The sequence below is a fragment of the Pholcus phalangioides genome, unplaced genomic scaffold (genome assembly GCF_987345545.1).
Source record: "Pholcus phalangioides strain wild (caught in Gottingen) unplaced genomic scaffold, Ppha-v1.0 ptg000017l_1, whole genome shotgun sequence".
Lineage (NCBI taxonomy): Eukaryota > Metazoa > Arthropoda > Arachnida > Araneae > Pholcidae > Pholcus > Pholcus phalangioides.
Window position 1 is genome coordinate 41816477 of NW_028301610.1, and position 16472 is coordinate 41832948.

Here is a 16472-nt window from a genome sequence, read left to right on the forward strand (position 1 = left end):
CGCTCGTTTCAAGTGGCATACAACGAAAATGCCAAGGAAAAATGATTTTAAATATTCACTTTCAGGCCAATAGACACACACAGAAAGAAAGAGACAATAATGTTTTTTTTCAAGAAGATAACAAAGAAGTTGTTATTATTATTTTTTTTTGAAGAAAGAATCCATAGAAAGAAATTGTCTCTTTTTTTGAAAAAGAAGCTCAAAAGAAGATTCGAGAGCCATTGGCTTTTCTCCGTATTCCTTTGGAGGACTTGAAAATCTTTCAGTCGGATTTTCACGGAAAACTTTTAAATCACCAAAAAACAACTGCTAGCTTCAGCCTATTGCCAACTCCTCAAGTATCTTTTTGTACGATGCAAAAAGCAGCACACAGGCAAACACACAAATTCAACTTGTCTTAGCCCAACCGATTTTCTTGGATCAAGTCTTATTCGTCGCAAATTGGAGAGGCTTATTCACGGTAACATAAAGAATCCAGCAAACGAGCAGAAATCTTTTAAGAAATAAGGAAATAAGCATTAAAAAAAAACAAAAGATTTCTTTTTTTTTTTGTTGAAAAATGTCTTAAAAAGACAAGATTCTGGGAAAAGAAAATCTTCGTCTCCAGTTTTTGTCCAAAAGAAACAATCAATAGCAGCGAATATTTTTCTGTTCAAAAGAGAAGTTTTCTAAAGTTTTATGTGTTCGTAATAAATGTCCATTTGTGTGTGTGTTTGTCAGATTCTTTACCATCAGTCTTGTCGCTTAGATCAATGTCTTTTCGGACATTTCCATCAGCGTCTTGGATTCATCTGAAGAAGTACAATGCATTGTATTATGTTAATCTGAATACCAATGCGTTGTTGCTCTCTGGTGGACTGAATAGTTATGTAGAAAGAATTTCTCCCGTATTTGGGATATTCGATTTATCTGAACGTTCTCGTTGTTTCTCCTTGATATTGAAAATCTTTTCTCTAATAGGATTGTTAATAAATGGAATAGCTTACCCCCGGGTGTGGTAAATTCTAACACAATTGGCACGTTTAAAAAGAAATACGATAAACATGTTGGGGTAAATCGAGAAGCTATCCATACTTAGAATATAAGACAACCATAAATATTTTTTATGGACATTGTATAATATTTTATCGTTTTATATATATACAGTTTTTAGTTTTTATAATTGCATTTTTAATTGCGGGTTGGTGTATTTTAGAAATACAGCAACATAACAAATACATATTTGTTATGGGCATTTTTTTCTCAGCCACATCGTTGGGCATTTTGTCTTTTGTGGCCTTGTATTTGTATCTTACAATGCTTATAAAATTACGTAATAACGTCAAACAAGTCGCTTTGCAGCCGACTGTGTTCGAATTTCTGCTGTGGCATGGATGACTTTGTCTAGTTATTCGGAATCGGCTTTAAACTGTTAGGATACGAACATAATGCACGCTGGTTTTCGATTCTGCTAGTCGGCGCCGTTGCTGATTAGCTAAAAACCTGAATTTCAAGTTTTTTAACCAATCCGTAACGTCGTCGACTCGGAAACCAGCATGCACTATGTTTGTATCCTTGGTCCGGTCTAATGCGGCCTGATAGCGAAAGATTACCATGGTATGACAGTCCTATGAAACAAACTTTAAGAGGTGATATAAGACACCTAAACAAACATTTTTAATTACAGAACGTGCAGTCGTATCGCATTAGCAAAGACGGTAGAGGATGTTTTTAGAGAGTGCTCAACAGCACTTCACAAAAAACAAATATCATATTTTTCCGACGGATTTGCTACAATATGTGCTATCAACCATTCCAAAGTGAATATACACCTTCGGATTGGATTAGAGTTTGTTTTTTATTGGTGCAAGGACCATAAAGGTTATGCGGCGTCAAACAATAATCGACGCGGTAGAATTTGCGTTACCCAGGTTGCACCATGAGAAAGCCTACCACATTACAATACCCTGCACCTTCGAATAATTGATTGCACTTATTGCAGTAAATCTGTTGGAAAAATATGATATTTGCTTTCGGTGTGTGAAGTGCTATTGTGCCCTCTCTAAAAACACCTTCTGCCGCTTTTGTTATTTCGATTCGTCCCCACACTCTATGACCAAAAATGCTTGTGTAGGAGTCTTATGTGATATAAGACTCTTAAAGTTTGTCCCATGAATTCAGAATCAAATTGTATACAGTTTTTAAACGCTTATCTTTGTCTAATAGCTGCTGCTTCCTAAACCGTCTGGGCTCAAAAAACTTCCAGTTACAAATAAAATGGTTCAAATGTGTTATCTCACACGTTATATTTTTCATCATGGAAATTTCCATTCTTTTAACGACCAAAACTGACCTAGTTATGAAAAACTGAATGTTACGATTTTCAGACAAATTCCCGAAAATGCATCATTCTGGAATTTTTGCACAAAAATAGGCGAAATGATTTGGATCGGTTCTGTTCTTACTCCACCATACAGATCCCACAATAAACTTCAATGAGAGGTTATATCCTAAAATAAAATGTCACATGTCCTATCGTTTGTGAGTGTATCTTGAAATAAATTTCAAACAGCATTCTCTAAAGAGAGGTTGAAAGATATAAAAATAGAGTTGTACAATTTTTTTCAATCTCAAAAAGTGTTCTACGACGTTATATGGTTGAGCCTGTTCGTTTTTTAAAGCTGTTGATGCTTTTAAATCACTTCACTGCGAAGTCACAACAGGCAAAATGCCCAACGAGGTGGCTGGAAAAAAGATACCCACAACAAATACGGATGTCATATATTTCTAAAATAACAATGAATCAATACATTATTTTTCTTATCTTTCAGTCAATATCATATTTGCAAATAGGATATTCCCCGATGCCATTAAAGTATATTTACATTCTGATGGACTTGACTTTATTGCGATATACAAGCTTAACCCGCTGTAGATTCATTAATGGTCTCAAAAACTAATATGACATAAAGCTAAAAATTTAGAAATTGTTGACATCCTCATATCTAGAAGCTGGTACGTACTGTATCTACCACTTTGAATTCACAATACTGTTAAAATGCATCTGCGTATGCATGGTATACCTAAATTCGTTGAGAGTTGGATGTTGAGCAATTAGTATGCTATGGGCCGTTAGTCGGTGTAGATGCGCATTGCATGAAAATCTGCGGCTTTTGTATTAGAATTCTCAGATGAAGGCAAACGGGGTTGTGGTATGTTGTACAATTTATATAATGAGCTGTATTATTATTCCTTTCTGGATGACGCCGCACATGCATTGTCTGTGAATGCTGACCACTAATATGATAAGTTGCCGAATTTTCTTACCTCAGAGTTTTAGGCAAGAGCGCCATTGGATATATATATTTGATTCTAATAGGACAACTACTACAGATTTTTCCAAATCCTCTGGTTTCCCGCTTTGGCGATTTGGCTTGGAAATTCCAATCTCATTAAAAAATAAAAAAAGTTTCTCTGGGTGAAGGGCCGTTGTTTTTATACAAGTTAATTTTCTACTGAACGTTTCCCCAACGCTAGTGGTTGGAATCATCAAAAGAGATGTCTTAAGTTAAATTATCGACAAATACAAAATTAGAAGATTTTTTTTTTGCCAGCTACAAATCTATGAATTTCCAATAGCTGACTAAACCAGATTTGTTAATTCCAGTTTAAAATTTCATTCAAATTTAAGGATTTTCAGCTGCGGATTATTTCCTCAGGGATCACTTAAATGATCACCGAGAGACTCCTGGAGACGATTGACGAGTTGAAGTATGTTATAAGCTGAAAACATACGTTATTTCGCAGGACATCATTGCGTCGAATCCAAGCAGAACGTGAACATTTAAAGAACTTCATTTTCATGGTGTACTGACGTTGCCCACATTATTACAATGCATAAATTGTCAATATTACGTGAATTAGACAAAGATACTACAAGCACTCATCGTCTTTCCATTTTGATTTAAATTTACGTACAATACGCACCACCCTGTAAAAGAATGATATTTTCTATAACAAAATGTTGAGTCTTATGTCTGTGACTGGACAGCTTCATAACAATTATGATAATTATAAGATTATTCCGATTATTCCTACCTCATATAATATGCTTAATGTTTGTCTTTACAGATGCAATAAACTACATTGGCAGGCAGGAATATGGACTCGTCATCATATTAAAAACGCGGTCCAAACGTCAACTCTTCATCGTCTCCGGAATCGGATTGATATATTTGCGTTTAATTTACTGCGATGAAATGCATTCGGCATTAAGATGAAGATGAACTAAAGCGAGTTTTGACTACGCGTGATTATCCCGAAGACTGAATTTTGAGAGGGAAAAGATTTTGCCGAAAAATATATATCTCTCTCACACGTAAAGATGCCCGTCTTTGATCAGAGCTCGAATCCGATGCTCATTTTAGATGGGAGAAAAGAGAGATGGTGAAACTAATGTTCCTTTTCTAGGATGAAACAGTATTAGAGGAGTACCATCAAGTCTGATCCCCCGGAGGGGAGCTACTTAAGGAGGATCATTAGAGGCCCCCGAGAAGAAACTTCGGCGTAGATTTGATGGGCTCGAGATCTTTTTGGGGTAGCGCACGCGTCAAGCCGCTTCGGGCTCATGCATTTATTATCTGCGATGCGTGAATGATGCATAGTATAAAGGTTGTTCGAACTTTTTACTCACTTCGCTCTCTTTATACATACCTGCATACCTGACTTAGTTGCTCTGAAGTAGTTGCCAAAGCTAGATCGTCCCGTTGTGCGATGGCTTCTAATACAGTCAAGCATTCGATGAATTCCTGTGTTGTGCAATTTTCATCTTTCGCTAATACACCTATAGTATGACGAAAACATATCTATCATGATAAAAGTTTGAGTACTTTGAAAGTTAATAATGTTCGGATAACCATATAAAACTTTTACCACACACATATCTGAAGTTATATCTCGAAAATATAAATTTTCCTGAAATGGATTGATGATTTTTAAAAGGAAATATCAAGAAAACGTTTTTTGACGTTATGAAAGCAATTCTGATAGAAAATGTGCAGGATAGGGTACAAAATTTGTTTGTACTATTTATGGCTATGGTTCTCAAACTTTTGTCGCTCGCGACTCCCTTGCCCAATTCATACTACATGAACTGCGGCTTCCCAGAATATTTTAGAAGATATTTTCAATTATAAAAGCACCACTTAAAAGCATAAATAGACACATAAACTAATTTCTTCAGCTCGCCGCACGCGTAGAAGCCGCAACGTACACTTTCAGAAACATTGATCTATGAGCATTAAATGAAAATCATACCACAATACTTTTAAAACTTTTCGCCTTAGGCCACAGTAGTCGTAGAATGAAATTAGCCGACATTTTTTGTAAACTGACTGTCTCAGAATTGATTATTTTTCAAGTTTTCGAGTAATTGGAGAGATTTCTGGTACACAGTATCCTTCAAGTTGTCGCGAAAAAATAAATCAAGGGATGCAAATTTGGCTAATTCCAATACCGTGGCCGCTTCAATCACTCTGGTCGAAAAGATCTCATAGTTTACAGCAAAAGTGTGAATATCGAAATGCTCCTCCTTGAAATTGAAAATTTCAGCAGTTCGAAGAAGTTTTGCATCATCTTGAACAAACCAGGATATCTCGTTTGATTCGTTCAAGACATCACGGACGACTAGCAGTCATCACACAGCACCAACATAAGATTTTAAACAATCAAAAAGTTTCTAAATAAATTTTGTGGCTTGTTCCACAAATCTGCTGCGAGAATTATTTTTCTAAGTGTTTTCTTGACATTGCTTCTAAAAACCATTAGTCTATTTTAGGGCATCCTATATGTTTTCAATCACTTTGTCAATAATTAGTGCATGAAGGCAGATCATGCATTGAGACTTGATAGCATTGACTTGTATACCATTTATACCTATAGTTGACTTCGGTGCAGTTCATTAAAGCGTTTTCAGACAGCAAACGACCAAGATAACCAAGTCCATACAACCGTCAACTAATGTATTCGAATTTAAATGATGGACGTTGCCAATTCATCAGGAAAAAGCCTAGTGCAAAGCACCATCAAAATCAAAAAAGACTAGATTCCGTTGTAGATGATGTCAAGCTGTCAAGCTGTTGGTTCTGATCTCTTGATAATGGACCATAATAACCACACATCCGAGTAGTGAACTCCTTCAAATAGGTATAAATATTAGAAGAATGTTTTCTGCAGATATTCAAAGAATGGACTTTCTGGACAACTTGATCTCTGGACTTGAACTCCAAGTAGGAATACATAGTAAACGGTTTGTTGGACAGAAGCCAACACAAATAAGTTACGACCGGCCCATAAACAGACCTAAATGTAGGTACTATGTCATGAGCGTCTTCTTTCGTCTTTAGCGTCAGAATGGTAATGGCCGAGAATTGGTCTTGAAGGTTCTTTCAGCAATAAAATTGCAAATGCAATAAGCAACCGCATAGTTCTCAAAAAATCAGGAATAGATTTATATATGAATATATCACGGAACATACCACGAAACTAAGGCGCTTATAAAGGAAACGGACTCGTCGTCCATCTTTAGGTAAAGAATAAAGCGGGGTAAGGAACAGCGGTTGGCTATAGCAATAATACTGGCGCAACACTTTCACTCAAAGGTGAGTTAGTCAGCCTAGTATTTCGCCGCTGTGGTGGTCGAGTGGTCATAGTGACGGACTCGCGTCGCGAGGTCCCGGGTTCGAACGCCACAGTGGTGGTCGGCTGAAGTTGGTTTTCTGTGGTTCCCAACTTCAAGGCGCGAATGCGAGCCGATCTCCCCTTTAAAAAGTCTCGCAGACGTACAAACAGTACAAATGTATTTCAATCAAAACACATCACTCACTTCACTTCTGAAATATAGATGGCAGCACTGAAAAATCAAACAACACTTCATACGCACTCAGACTGTTAGGTACACACACACACAGTTACACTTCCGGCACAACTCACTAGGTAGTAAATCGCCCATAGATGGTGATAGACCTGAGTTGTGCTCGGTTAGAAAGAAAGCCTAGTATTTTAGAGCTCTAGACGGTTCTAAACATTCTTTACAGGTAAAGCTAGGTCTCTTTGAAACCCCAGACTGACTCATCCACCTTTTTTTAGCGAAAGTGTGACGTCAGTATTATCGCTATAGCCATAATATAACCTCTAACCAGCTTTTTTTTCTACGATTGTGGCCATTTTTAGAGTGGCAAAACCAGTTTTTTGTTCTAAGATGGGGGACGATGAGCCCACCCTACTTTCCTGACGCCTTAGGTAAAGTGGACCCAAAAACCGGTCTAATGACTACAAATCAAATTTTTCTATTTTGGCGCTTATTTAGGCATCCTATAAAATTGACTCCTGTTGCCGAGGCAGAGAAATACTCAGCATATGGACGGTGAAAACGACTCGGTGACAAAACTCATTTTTGAGGGGGGGGGGGGCTCATTAGAATGAGACCCGGTCAAAATTTTCGAGAGTAAGCTTGTAAAATGGTAGGGACAAGCATTTATAGCCAGGTAGGGCCTCAAAAATATCACTTTGCCCAGGGATTCTTGATGCTCTTAAGACGGCCCTGCTGCGAGGCACTGACATCGGCGGAGGTAGACTTGAAAGTTTGGGGGACGGACGGTCATTATTACCTAGAACGCGTTCAAGCATGTGAATGAGCAAAAGAATGCTTTAGGCATGTATAAACATGTAAATGATCAAAAGAGTGACGTATAAAGCAAGGGAATCCCGTCATTGAGCGATCAAAAAAGTGACCTAGAGCCAGGGCCGAAACTAGATGCTTGGTCAGCTGGGGCAAGCACATAATCCCCTTGGCGTCCCCTTGTAATATTGAAAGAGAGGTTTGAAGTGTGAAATTTGCGCCCTCTATCACTGATCCGGCGCCTGGAGCACCGGACTCTCCTGCTCCGCCCGCTTGCGGCCTTATCTAGAGCGTGTGCAAGTATGTGAGTGACCAAAACAGTGTGCAACCATGAGAGCAACCAAAACCACGTGCAGGCATGAGAGTGACCAAAACAGTGCGCAAGCATGCGAGTGACCAAAACGGCGACTTAGAGACACAGGTGTACTTTCAGGAGCGGGGAGACACCAAGCGGGTTATAGCACAGGGTGGCGAATTCGAGCAAAGAATAGTCAAGAAAATTTGACGAAAATGGGAAAAGGACTGCAAAATTCGCGTAGCCCACGGGGGCCGCAAAATCATAAATACGCCTCTGGGCTCGTATGTCAATCACATCAACACTTATCTCTCAAAAAAAAAATACACTCAAAGTCCACCAATAACGTGCCGTATAATCACGCAACCTCATATAACCGAAACATTTTGAAGGTAATTTACTCGGAACGCGCGCGCGCCTCACCTCAAAAACGCAAATTGCTACACAAGAGGCGTATATACGACTAACACATTTATAATTTCCATATATACGCACCCACCAAAAAAAATATATATATTCAGGGAGGCTTTAAATTCGATGCCATTTCTTATGAGATAATCTACATTACGAGAGGAGGCAAAAAACGAGAAGCTTCCTCTCGCTCTGAGAAAAAAGGCCATAAAGCAAAAATGGTAACGAGGCCAAGAAAATGATCCTAAAAGTACCAACACGCACTGCCTTGAATAATAATAAAGGGGGGAGTTCCCCTTTGCGCGCACACATTCCGGGGTCTTACTCCAGTGATTTCAGGGGATAGGCCTCTTATTTTTATTTTATAAAATCCACGAAAATATATATACACACACACACATACAGTATAAGAGAGGAATCTCTTATATATTGATTTATCAGTGAAAAATTTCCTTCAAAGTTTACTTTGCATCTGAATTTAAAACAGGGCCATTTTAGGATAAGGAGATTCTTATTTCGTGGCGAAGAACAACTTTTATATTGAATATAAAATAATCGAAAATCATTGCACAATAATATAAAGCTCATTTCCATTTTTTCCGTAATTTTTCTTTTTCTTCTCCTCCGGGAAATGCATGGGCGATGGCGTTTTATTGTTCGGGAATAATCACTAAGGGTTCTGTGAAAATATTATTTAGTTTGACAAATATTTGTGTTTTAATTCCGTAGGAAATATTGGTTATGTGTTTACTATTATTATATTTTATTAGAATATAATTTATAAATTTTGTTTTGTGTGTGTTTATATTTTTATTTTATTATAATATAATTAATAAATATTTTTGTTGGTCACGTTCCATTGTTATTTTATTATAATAATGGAAGTACAAAGCTTTGAAGTATTAACCATCTGTGATCCCGTGTATATTTGGATATACATGGTCAAAAAAACCCTTATACCAATTTCTTTCCTCAATTTTTTTTTTTTTTTGGTATTTTAGAAAGTATGTCTTTTAAGCCGGGATTACACTATAAAAGTTTTGTAAACGTGCTTTTATAAAACTTGAAAAATACAACCAATAAACAGATCGGTTGCATTTTTTCGAATGTAATCGATTAGCTTATTGGTTGTGTTTTTCAAGTTTTAAAAGCACTTTTACAAAACTTTTACAGTGTAACCCCGGCCTTAAACCGGTATTACACTATAAAAGTTTGATAAAAATTATTTTATAAAAGGTGAAAAATTTAACCAATAAACACATCTGTTACATGCGAGCAAACTTAACTGATCCGCCTATTGGTAGCATTTTTATAAACGAACTTTTATAGTGTAATGCCGGCCTAAGGCTGGTATTACACTTTAAAAGTTTTGTAAAAGCGCTTTGATAAAACTTTAAAAATACAACCAATAAACTGATCGGTTGGATTAACTTGAATGTAACCGATCAGCTTATTCATGGTATTTTTATACAAGCGCTTTTACAAAACTTTTATAGTGCAATCCCGGCCTTAGTCTCATTTCAACACAAAAAATACGGCTATGTAAATACAATACTTTTTTTATCTAGAAAGAATTGATTCATTGTTGGTGTCATTTTTGAGAGCTGCTGAAATTTTACACGTTTTTAGAGATTTATAAAATCGTACAAAATTGGAGGAGTCGAAAACAAAATTCAAGCTAAAAACTATTAAACTTTGCTAAGCAAGATTTTATCTGTTTTATAAATGACATTAAAATCAAGGTAAGCTGTATTTTTTATCCTTAATTAATCATTTCCGCCAATTTAAAAATCCATTCTAATTAATTAAATTGCTGGGCTGATATGCATTGTTTCAATTAAAAATACGTTAACAGCACCCAGTTGCATCCGTGTTTTCTGAAAAAAAAATTCAGTACGTTTTTATGGGGTTGAACCGTAGAGGGTTAATTACAGACTTTTTTAAAAGTTCACAAAAAGGGGTGACTAAACTTTATTTAAAAGTTCATAAAAATTGACAAAATTTTCTTACGGGGAAAGGTGGTGGATGTGGTTGATAACGAAGGGGAGATGTATGTTACGCATGTTTTTTTTCTCGTTTTGTCCCAAATGTTTGCTTAGGCACTAGTTTTTGAAAATTAATCGCTGGTACTTCAATTATGCATCGTCCAAATTTACTGTCAAAAATTCATATGTATAGAGGAGGTGAATGTAATTTCATTTGCATACCGAAAAAAGAAAGACTCATATAGGCAAAATTTTGAAATATTTTGTCGAATGAAACCCTGAATTTTTGCTTTAGACCACATACTCGTACGACACTTTATTCGATTTTTGTTCTATTTTCAAAAAGTCAAGTGAGTTTTGGTTCACTCTGGTTCAGAAACGGATTTATGATTTTGCTGCCAGTGAGCATATAAAAATTCCCTTATTCAATTCTAGTTCAATTTTCTTCACCACTCATCACTTAGTTTTAGTTTGCTGCCCTGGGCTATAGCTCGCTTAATCCCCTCCCCTGTAAGTATATCTCTGTCTCTAAGTTAGTTTTGGTCAATCTCATGCTTTTACACTCTCTAGGCCACTCTTTTGATCAGTCACATACTTGTAAACTCTGTAAATCACTTTTGGTTACTCTTTTGACTGTTTACTGTCCTGGTCCCTTGCTTACTAGGCCACTCTGTCGGTCGGCGTGTTTGCACACTATTTTGATCAGTAACGTGCATGCACACCCTAGATCACTCTTTTAATCTCGCTGATATGGTCCCTCGATCTCTAGATGAGAGCGCTGTTTGGTCGCTTCCATGCTCGCAAACTCTCTAATTAGTCACTCTTTTTGTCGCTCATTGAACTGGTTACTCGCTCTCAAGAAGGTGAATTTATGGTTTTGCCTGACTAATTTCTGGACCACTTATTCCCCAAATTTGCCGTGCGCCGAAACATGCCGCCCTGGGCTGTAGCCCACTTAGCCCCCCTGTAAATACACTTCTGCCCTGGTTCTCTTCCAAACACCAGTCCGTAGTTGAATTATTCTTAATTACTAGATGATTATTAGTCTAGCTCTGTGACCACTGAGGGCTTCGAGATCAGATGTGGTTGCCATGAGGAATTGCGATCGAAATAGTTAAACAAACTTCAGCGGTTCAGTGCAGCCTAGCGATTAGATGCGGTCAAAAAATGCCTTTAAAATCATGTCCTAGAATGTGGTGTCCACACTGCGACTATACTTACAATAAAGCACATGGCTTTATGAATTATTGTCTCACTCAATCTCCAACGAAAAAGACATCTATTGAATTTTCAGTAAAAATAAATCGCCATGTCCATAAGCAATGTGTTAATACTAAATATACAGTAAGATGGAAGGAATTCTAAATTGAATCGCATTGTTTTAAAAATGTTATGTTTTAAATGAATCCCAGAGCATTTGGATGGGTGAAAGACAAATTCCATTTGGTGCATGTTGTTCCAGAAAACAGCAAAAATGCGTTAGTTTCGAGCTTTTGTTCCCTAGAAACTGTCATTTTAATCCTATTTGAATTTCTTTTAATCCGCATCTCGTGAGAATGCAAAATCTATCATAAGACTTTCCCTCATTCTGTAGTTCTAATTCCATTTCTTTTGTTTTATGTAAAACCATCGGTTGTTTTCGCGTTTCTCTACGAAAATATTCTCGAAGTTTGCCCCGTTTTCATTGTTTTTTGTGGCTTTTGAACTTTTTCTCAGTAAATAATAAATGTTAAAAAAAGGATCTAAGTTAAGTCCGACCGTCCATGTACGGTCCCGTTCAGTGAACATGAGCTCTAGAGCTCCAAGGAAAGATTGAGATATTCGTTGCTTCTGTAGTCTAGTGCGTTCACCCGGAAAGTGAAAGGACGTGGGTTCGATTCCCCGCAGGGGCAGTTGAATTTTCTTTCTTTCCAAAATATATCTTCGCATCAACCAGATGTTAAAAACCTATGTATAATATTTCTATAAATCTACGTGGCATTAAACCGGAGAATGGCCAGCTTTTCCCATGTGGTGAGATGACCTGGAAAATAACATCTTTTTTAGCCACAGCAAAATTCGAAGAGCACGCGAAAGATTTTTCCAGGTGTGATAAGCAGATGAACTACCATTGGGTCAGCATATCAGTCTTAACAACATCATGTCCCCCCCCCCCCAACAGCACTAAAGTACCAGACTGATTTAAAATCTTGTTGTATAATTAACGTGAGGCTTCCTTTGCATTTGGAGACCACAGGCGTTGCTTGGCTGGCCCCATGCGTTAAGATGGTTCCGTATTAGCCTTACCAATATCATGAAGGCAATTAATCGATTATTATCGATTTTTTGGTCATTTTATATAAATATACTAACGCGACCGGGATGTAAGTTCCATAATAACTTCTCCGAACAAATTTTCTGCCATATTCTCTCTCGAGTTTGTTATGCTAACTACTAGACTGGTGAATTTCGGCGGTAAAACCAAGCTTGTGTGGCCATCTTTCTTTCTTTAAATGGAAGTACGAAAGATCCTGACAATGATTGGGCTGGTTTTGACCTCATGAAACCTCGGAATGTCTTTTCGTGGGTGTTTATTTTCCTATTTTACCACGTTCTACATCAATGTAGGGAAAATGTAGCGATTGGACAAAAAAGTTTGGGAAACTCAATTGATTAATGTGAGCCTAAAAATCCCAATTCATTCATCCATTGTATTAAGATTCACGAACATCTTTTGATAATGCTAACCACTAGAGTTGGACAAACATAGACTAGAAATGATATATTTTTTGAGCAAATTCATAGTCAACAAAATTTTCATGAGCAAAGTCAACCCCTGATACAGTGAGGGTTCATGTAAGGGTTCTATGCAGTGCCGTCTCAACACCATGGGATCCTCTTGAAAAATGACGTTCTGGGGCTCCATACTTAGCTGAAAGTAACGGATTACATATTTACTTAATCTCGCAATTCATGGTATGCCCCCTCTACTGACATCACGCTCAGAGCCATGCTTGGAGGGGGGCCATGGCCGACATAATTCATTAACATCGAGTCGGTCGTGAATGGACATGTGTTAAGATTGCTTTGGTTCTATGCAGGGTTATTTCAGCAGCATCAGGCGTTCCCTACCTGATTGAGAGTACTTGTACATTAATTTCCATACTTATTCTTGGAAAAAAAAACCCATCAGATCTCATTATCATGGGAATCTCCTATGCATTGGAGTTCCCCAGGGATGGGCTCCATTCATTTAGAGGGCCCTGCTTCTATGTACAGTTCTGCTTCGTTCTGAAAGAAGCCACACTTTTTCTCGTCATATTTCATTTGAAAGCCTCATTTCTCCTTACTGTATAAAAATCTGAATTCTTTTCCCCACTACTCTCTTCTTCTTAGAAACCTCTCACTCTCTCTGTCGTAGCTCCCCTTCAACTTGATTTTGAACCGTGGCCAACTTGGAATATCTAAGGACCCCAAAGGGGCCCTGTGGCGCCCAGGTTGAAAACCACTGAACTAGCTAATCGACTACACGGTTTTTTTAGTCGGAAAAAGATTATTCTTAAGAAACTGAAGTTTTTTTGATCTAATATTTTATCATTTTGGAGCTTAGACTGGGCCTTTTTCCCTAATAAAAGTTTCTCAACGAGCTTTAAAAATGATATTACTCCGTTGCTGCCAGCATCGATGACTACACGTAGAGCGGATAATATTAAAAATATAAAATAGTATTTGATATAATTTACTCAAGGAGAAACTTCTGAAGTCAAATGGGAATAATATATATATATATATATATATATATATATATCCTTTAATGTAAGAGATTTATACTTGTGAATGTCTCGAACTCGAGAAACCTTTCAAAAGACAGTGACAAAGAGCCGTAGGCAGTTATTTCGACTACTTATTAAATGAATAGATTTACCGAGCAATATTATGATTAGGTGAAGCGAACTTTGTTTCAAGGCAAATCTTCATTCACAAAATATTATCCGGTATTTTCCGAGAGGGCAAACGGAACGTGTGTCAAAGAGACGAGACATTTTAACTCTCGTAGAGAATTCGGCAAAACTTGCAGGAACGAAACGAAAAGTGTGCGAAAAGATCTCGAATATCGGCTCCGAATGTCGTATTTAATGGGTAAATTTCATTTCCTCTCGCGGAAACTTAATCCGACTGTCATTAACAAGTTCGAAACCAGTTAAGGTTACATTAGCTCGTGAAAACCATTAACTATCGAAATGAGCAATTCGAAGAGACCGACCAAATCGATCAACGAAGCAAACTTTCTTATAAGGAATCTGTACCTGCGCGTTTTACATACAAATGAGCCTAAAAATGGCTATTTATTTTCCCCCTTTCGAAATCTCTATTTTTTTTTATTGTTATTTACCCACTACCTCTATAAATTCCTACAGTGTTATTCGAGAACGCATTCGAGTTTGTAATCACTTGGTGCGAGATTAATACGAGCTATTCGTGATTAACATTCTAGAGGACTTATCTCTTTTTGTGTTATACTTACATCGCCGTCTTGATATTTATTACACGTTTTAATTTAACGACGAAAAAGAATACAAGGATACAACGTTAATTTACCTCGAGCACATCGATGTATTCTGAAAGTATTTCGAAGTAAATAGGATTTTGAAAAGCCATTATTCAAGATTTTTTTGTGTGTGATAAATCTCGTCTTTGTTGATTTTCTAATTAACTTACCATAACCATAGACGTTTCTCGTATTCGTCTATAATGTTGATGTATGTTGCTTGATGAATACTATGGCTGATTTCTATTCAGTATCTGATAATGACAAGTTTTCTGAGAAAAATAATTCGATACACAGTAGATGGATGTATAACAATGGTACCAATTCAATTATCAACGCAATATTGAATGAGTTTTCCTCTTCCATTCACAACATTTGAAATAGTTCATTTAAATAATGTTCCTTTCATTTTCACGCGTTTATCCTATTGATGAGTACGTGGTTGCGCACGATATTAATTATGCATCCGATTATGCAAACACCATTTCTCATTTCCATTCAGATAAAAGACCGAATGCGACATTTGTTGGAATCAAATTCGGAGGCATATTTCGACTGAGTCGTTGACGTTACTGTGATCATGTGTGCGTAATCATTTTCATCTTGTAATCATCTTTATTTTCATTGGATATTTTTTGGTATGAATTTGCCATACAATGCGCGCAGACACGATGCATAATAAGCGCGTAGTTGTATAGGCACGGGATTATAAGCAAGCGATGTAAACCACCTTTTTCGATTCAGATAATTTATACAATATTGTAAAATAAACACTTCGAGCAATAGTTATGTATGAATATTGTTGATGGGATCATTTTAATTAATTAATTACACCGAAAAGTTTTCATTATTGGAAGTGAGTGATACAGTCCGACCGCTTGATGTGATCACATCGGGGGACTCGGGGTTTCTTATAACAATAACGGAAGGATGATTATATCCAAAAAAGTTATGTTTGCAAGTAGCGTGACCATACATCCTGTTTGGTCGAACGGTACGTATGGTAAACGGGTATTGGTAGAACGGGACAACTCTGTTCTTCTTTCCCACATAATTAATTGCAAAAAATTTTCAATCTTTCCATTTATTTTAACTCTAAAACGGGACTTCATGTAAGTCCTGCATTTTTTTTTTGTATTCAGCCATTGTAATGCGTCAGAATAGAACTGTCTAACTAACTGTATATATCACGAATTATAATATTTTTAATGTAAAATGCATTTCATAGATAACTTGAAAGTCTCTTGGGAAAACAAATTTGAATCTGGTCAGCTGGAAGAAACTGATCGAAAAATAATGGAAAAGAATTGGTAATATTTATCCGAAGGGAGAGTCCCGATAACTACAAATGAATTTTTTCCCATGTAATGATATTTGTCCGTTCCATTTTCTGCAAAAGTGATAACAATGCCCGAATGATAACATTATCCGTGATTTTAATAAGTGATGTCGACTGTATATCATATTCTCCGAATGGGACATTGCAAAACTTTCACCGTATAAAATTATTCTAGTGGTGGTTTTCATCTTGCAAGGGAATGTACGATTTAAAAACCTATCGGGCATTTGTTCTGCAACAAGGCAATATTCCTCATT

At 36.9% G+C, this 16472-nt stretch overlaps 1 protein-coding gene across 1 annotated transcript in view; it reads right to left on the reverse strand.

Moving 5' to 3' along the window:
• The window catches only part of LOC149073470 (uncharacterized), a 52036-nt gene that overhangs the window by 13362 nt on the left and 22202 nt on the right, over window positions 1-16472 (reverse strand). The window contains exon 2 of the mRNA XM_089246411.1: window positions 4693-4822. Coding sequence (XP_089102537.1) covers window positions 4693-4822 — 130 coding nt within the window. The remainder of the gene's footprint in view (window positions 1-4692; window positions 4823-16472) is intronic.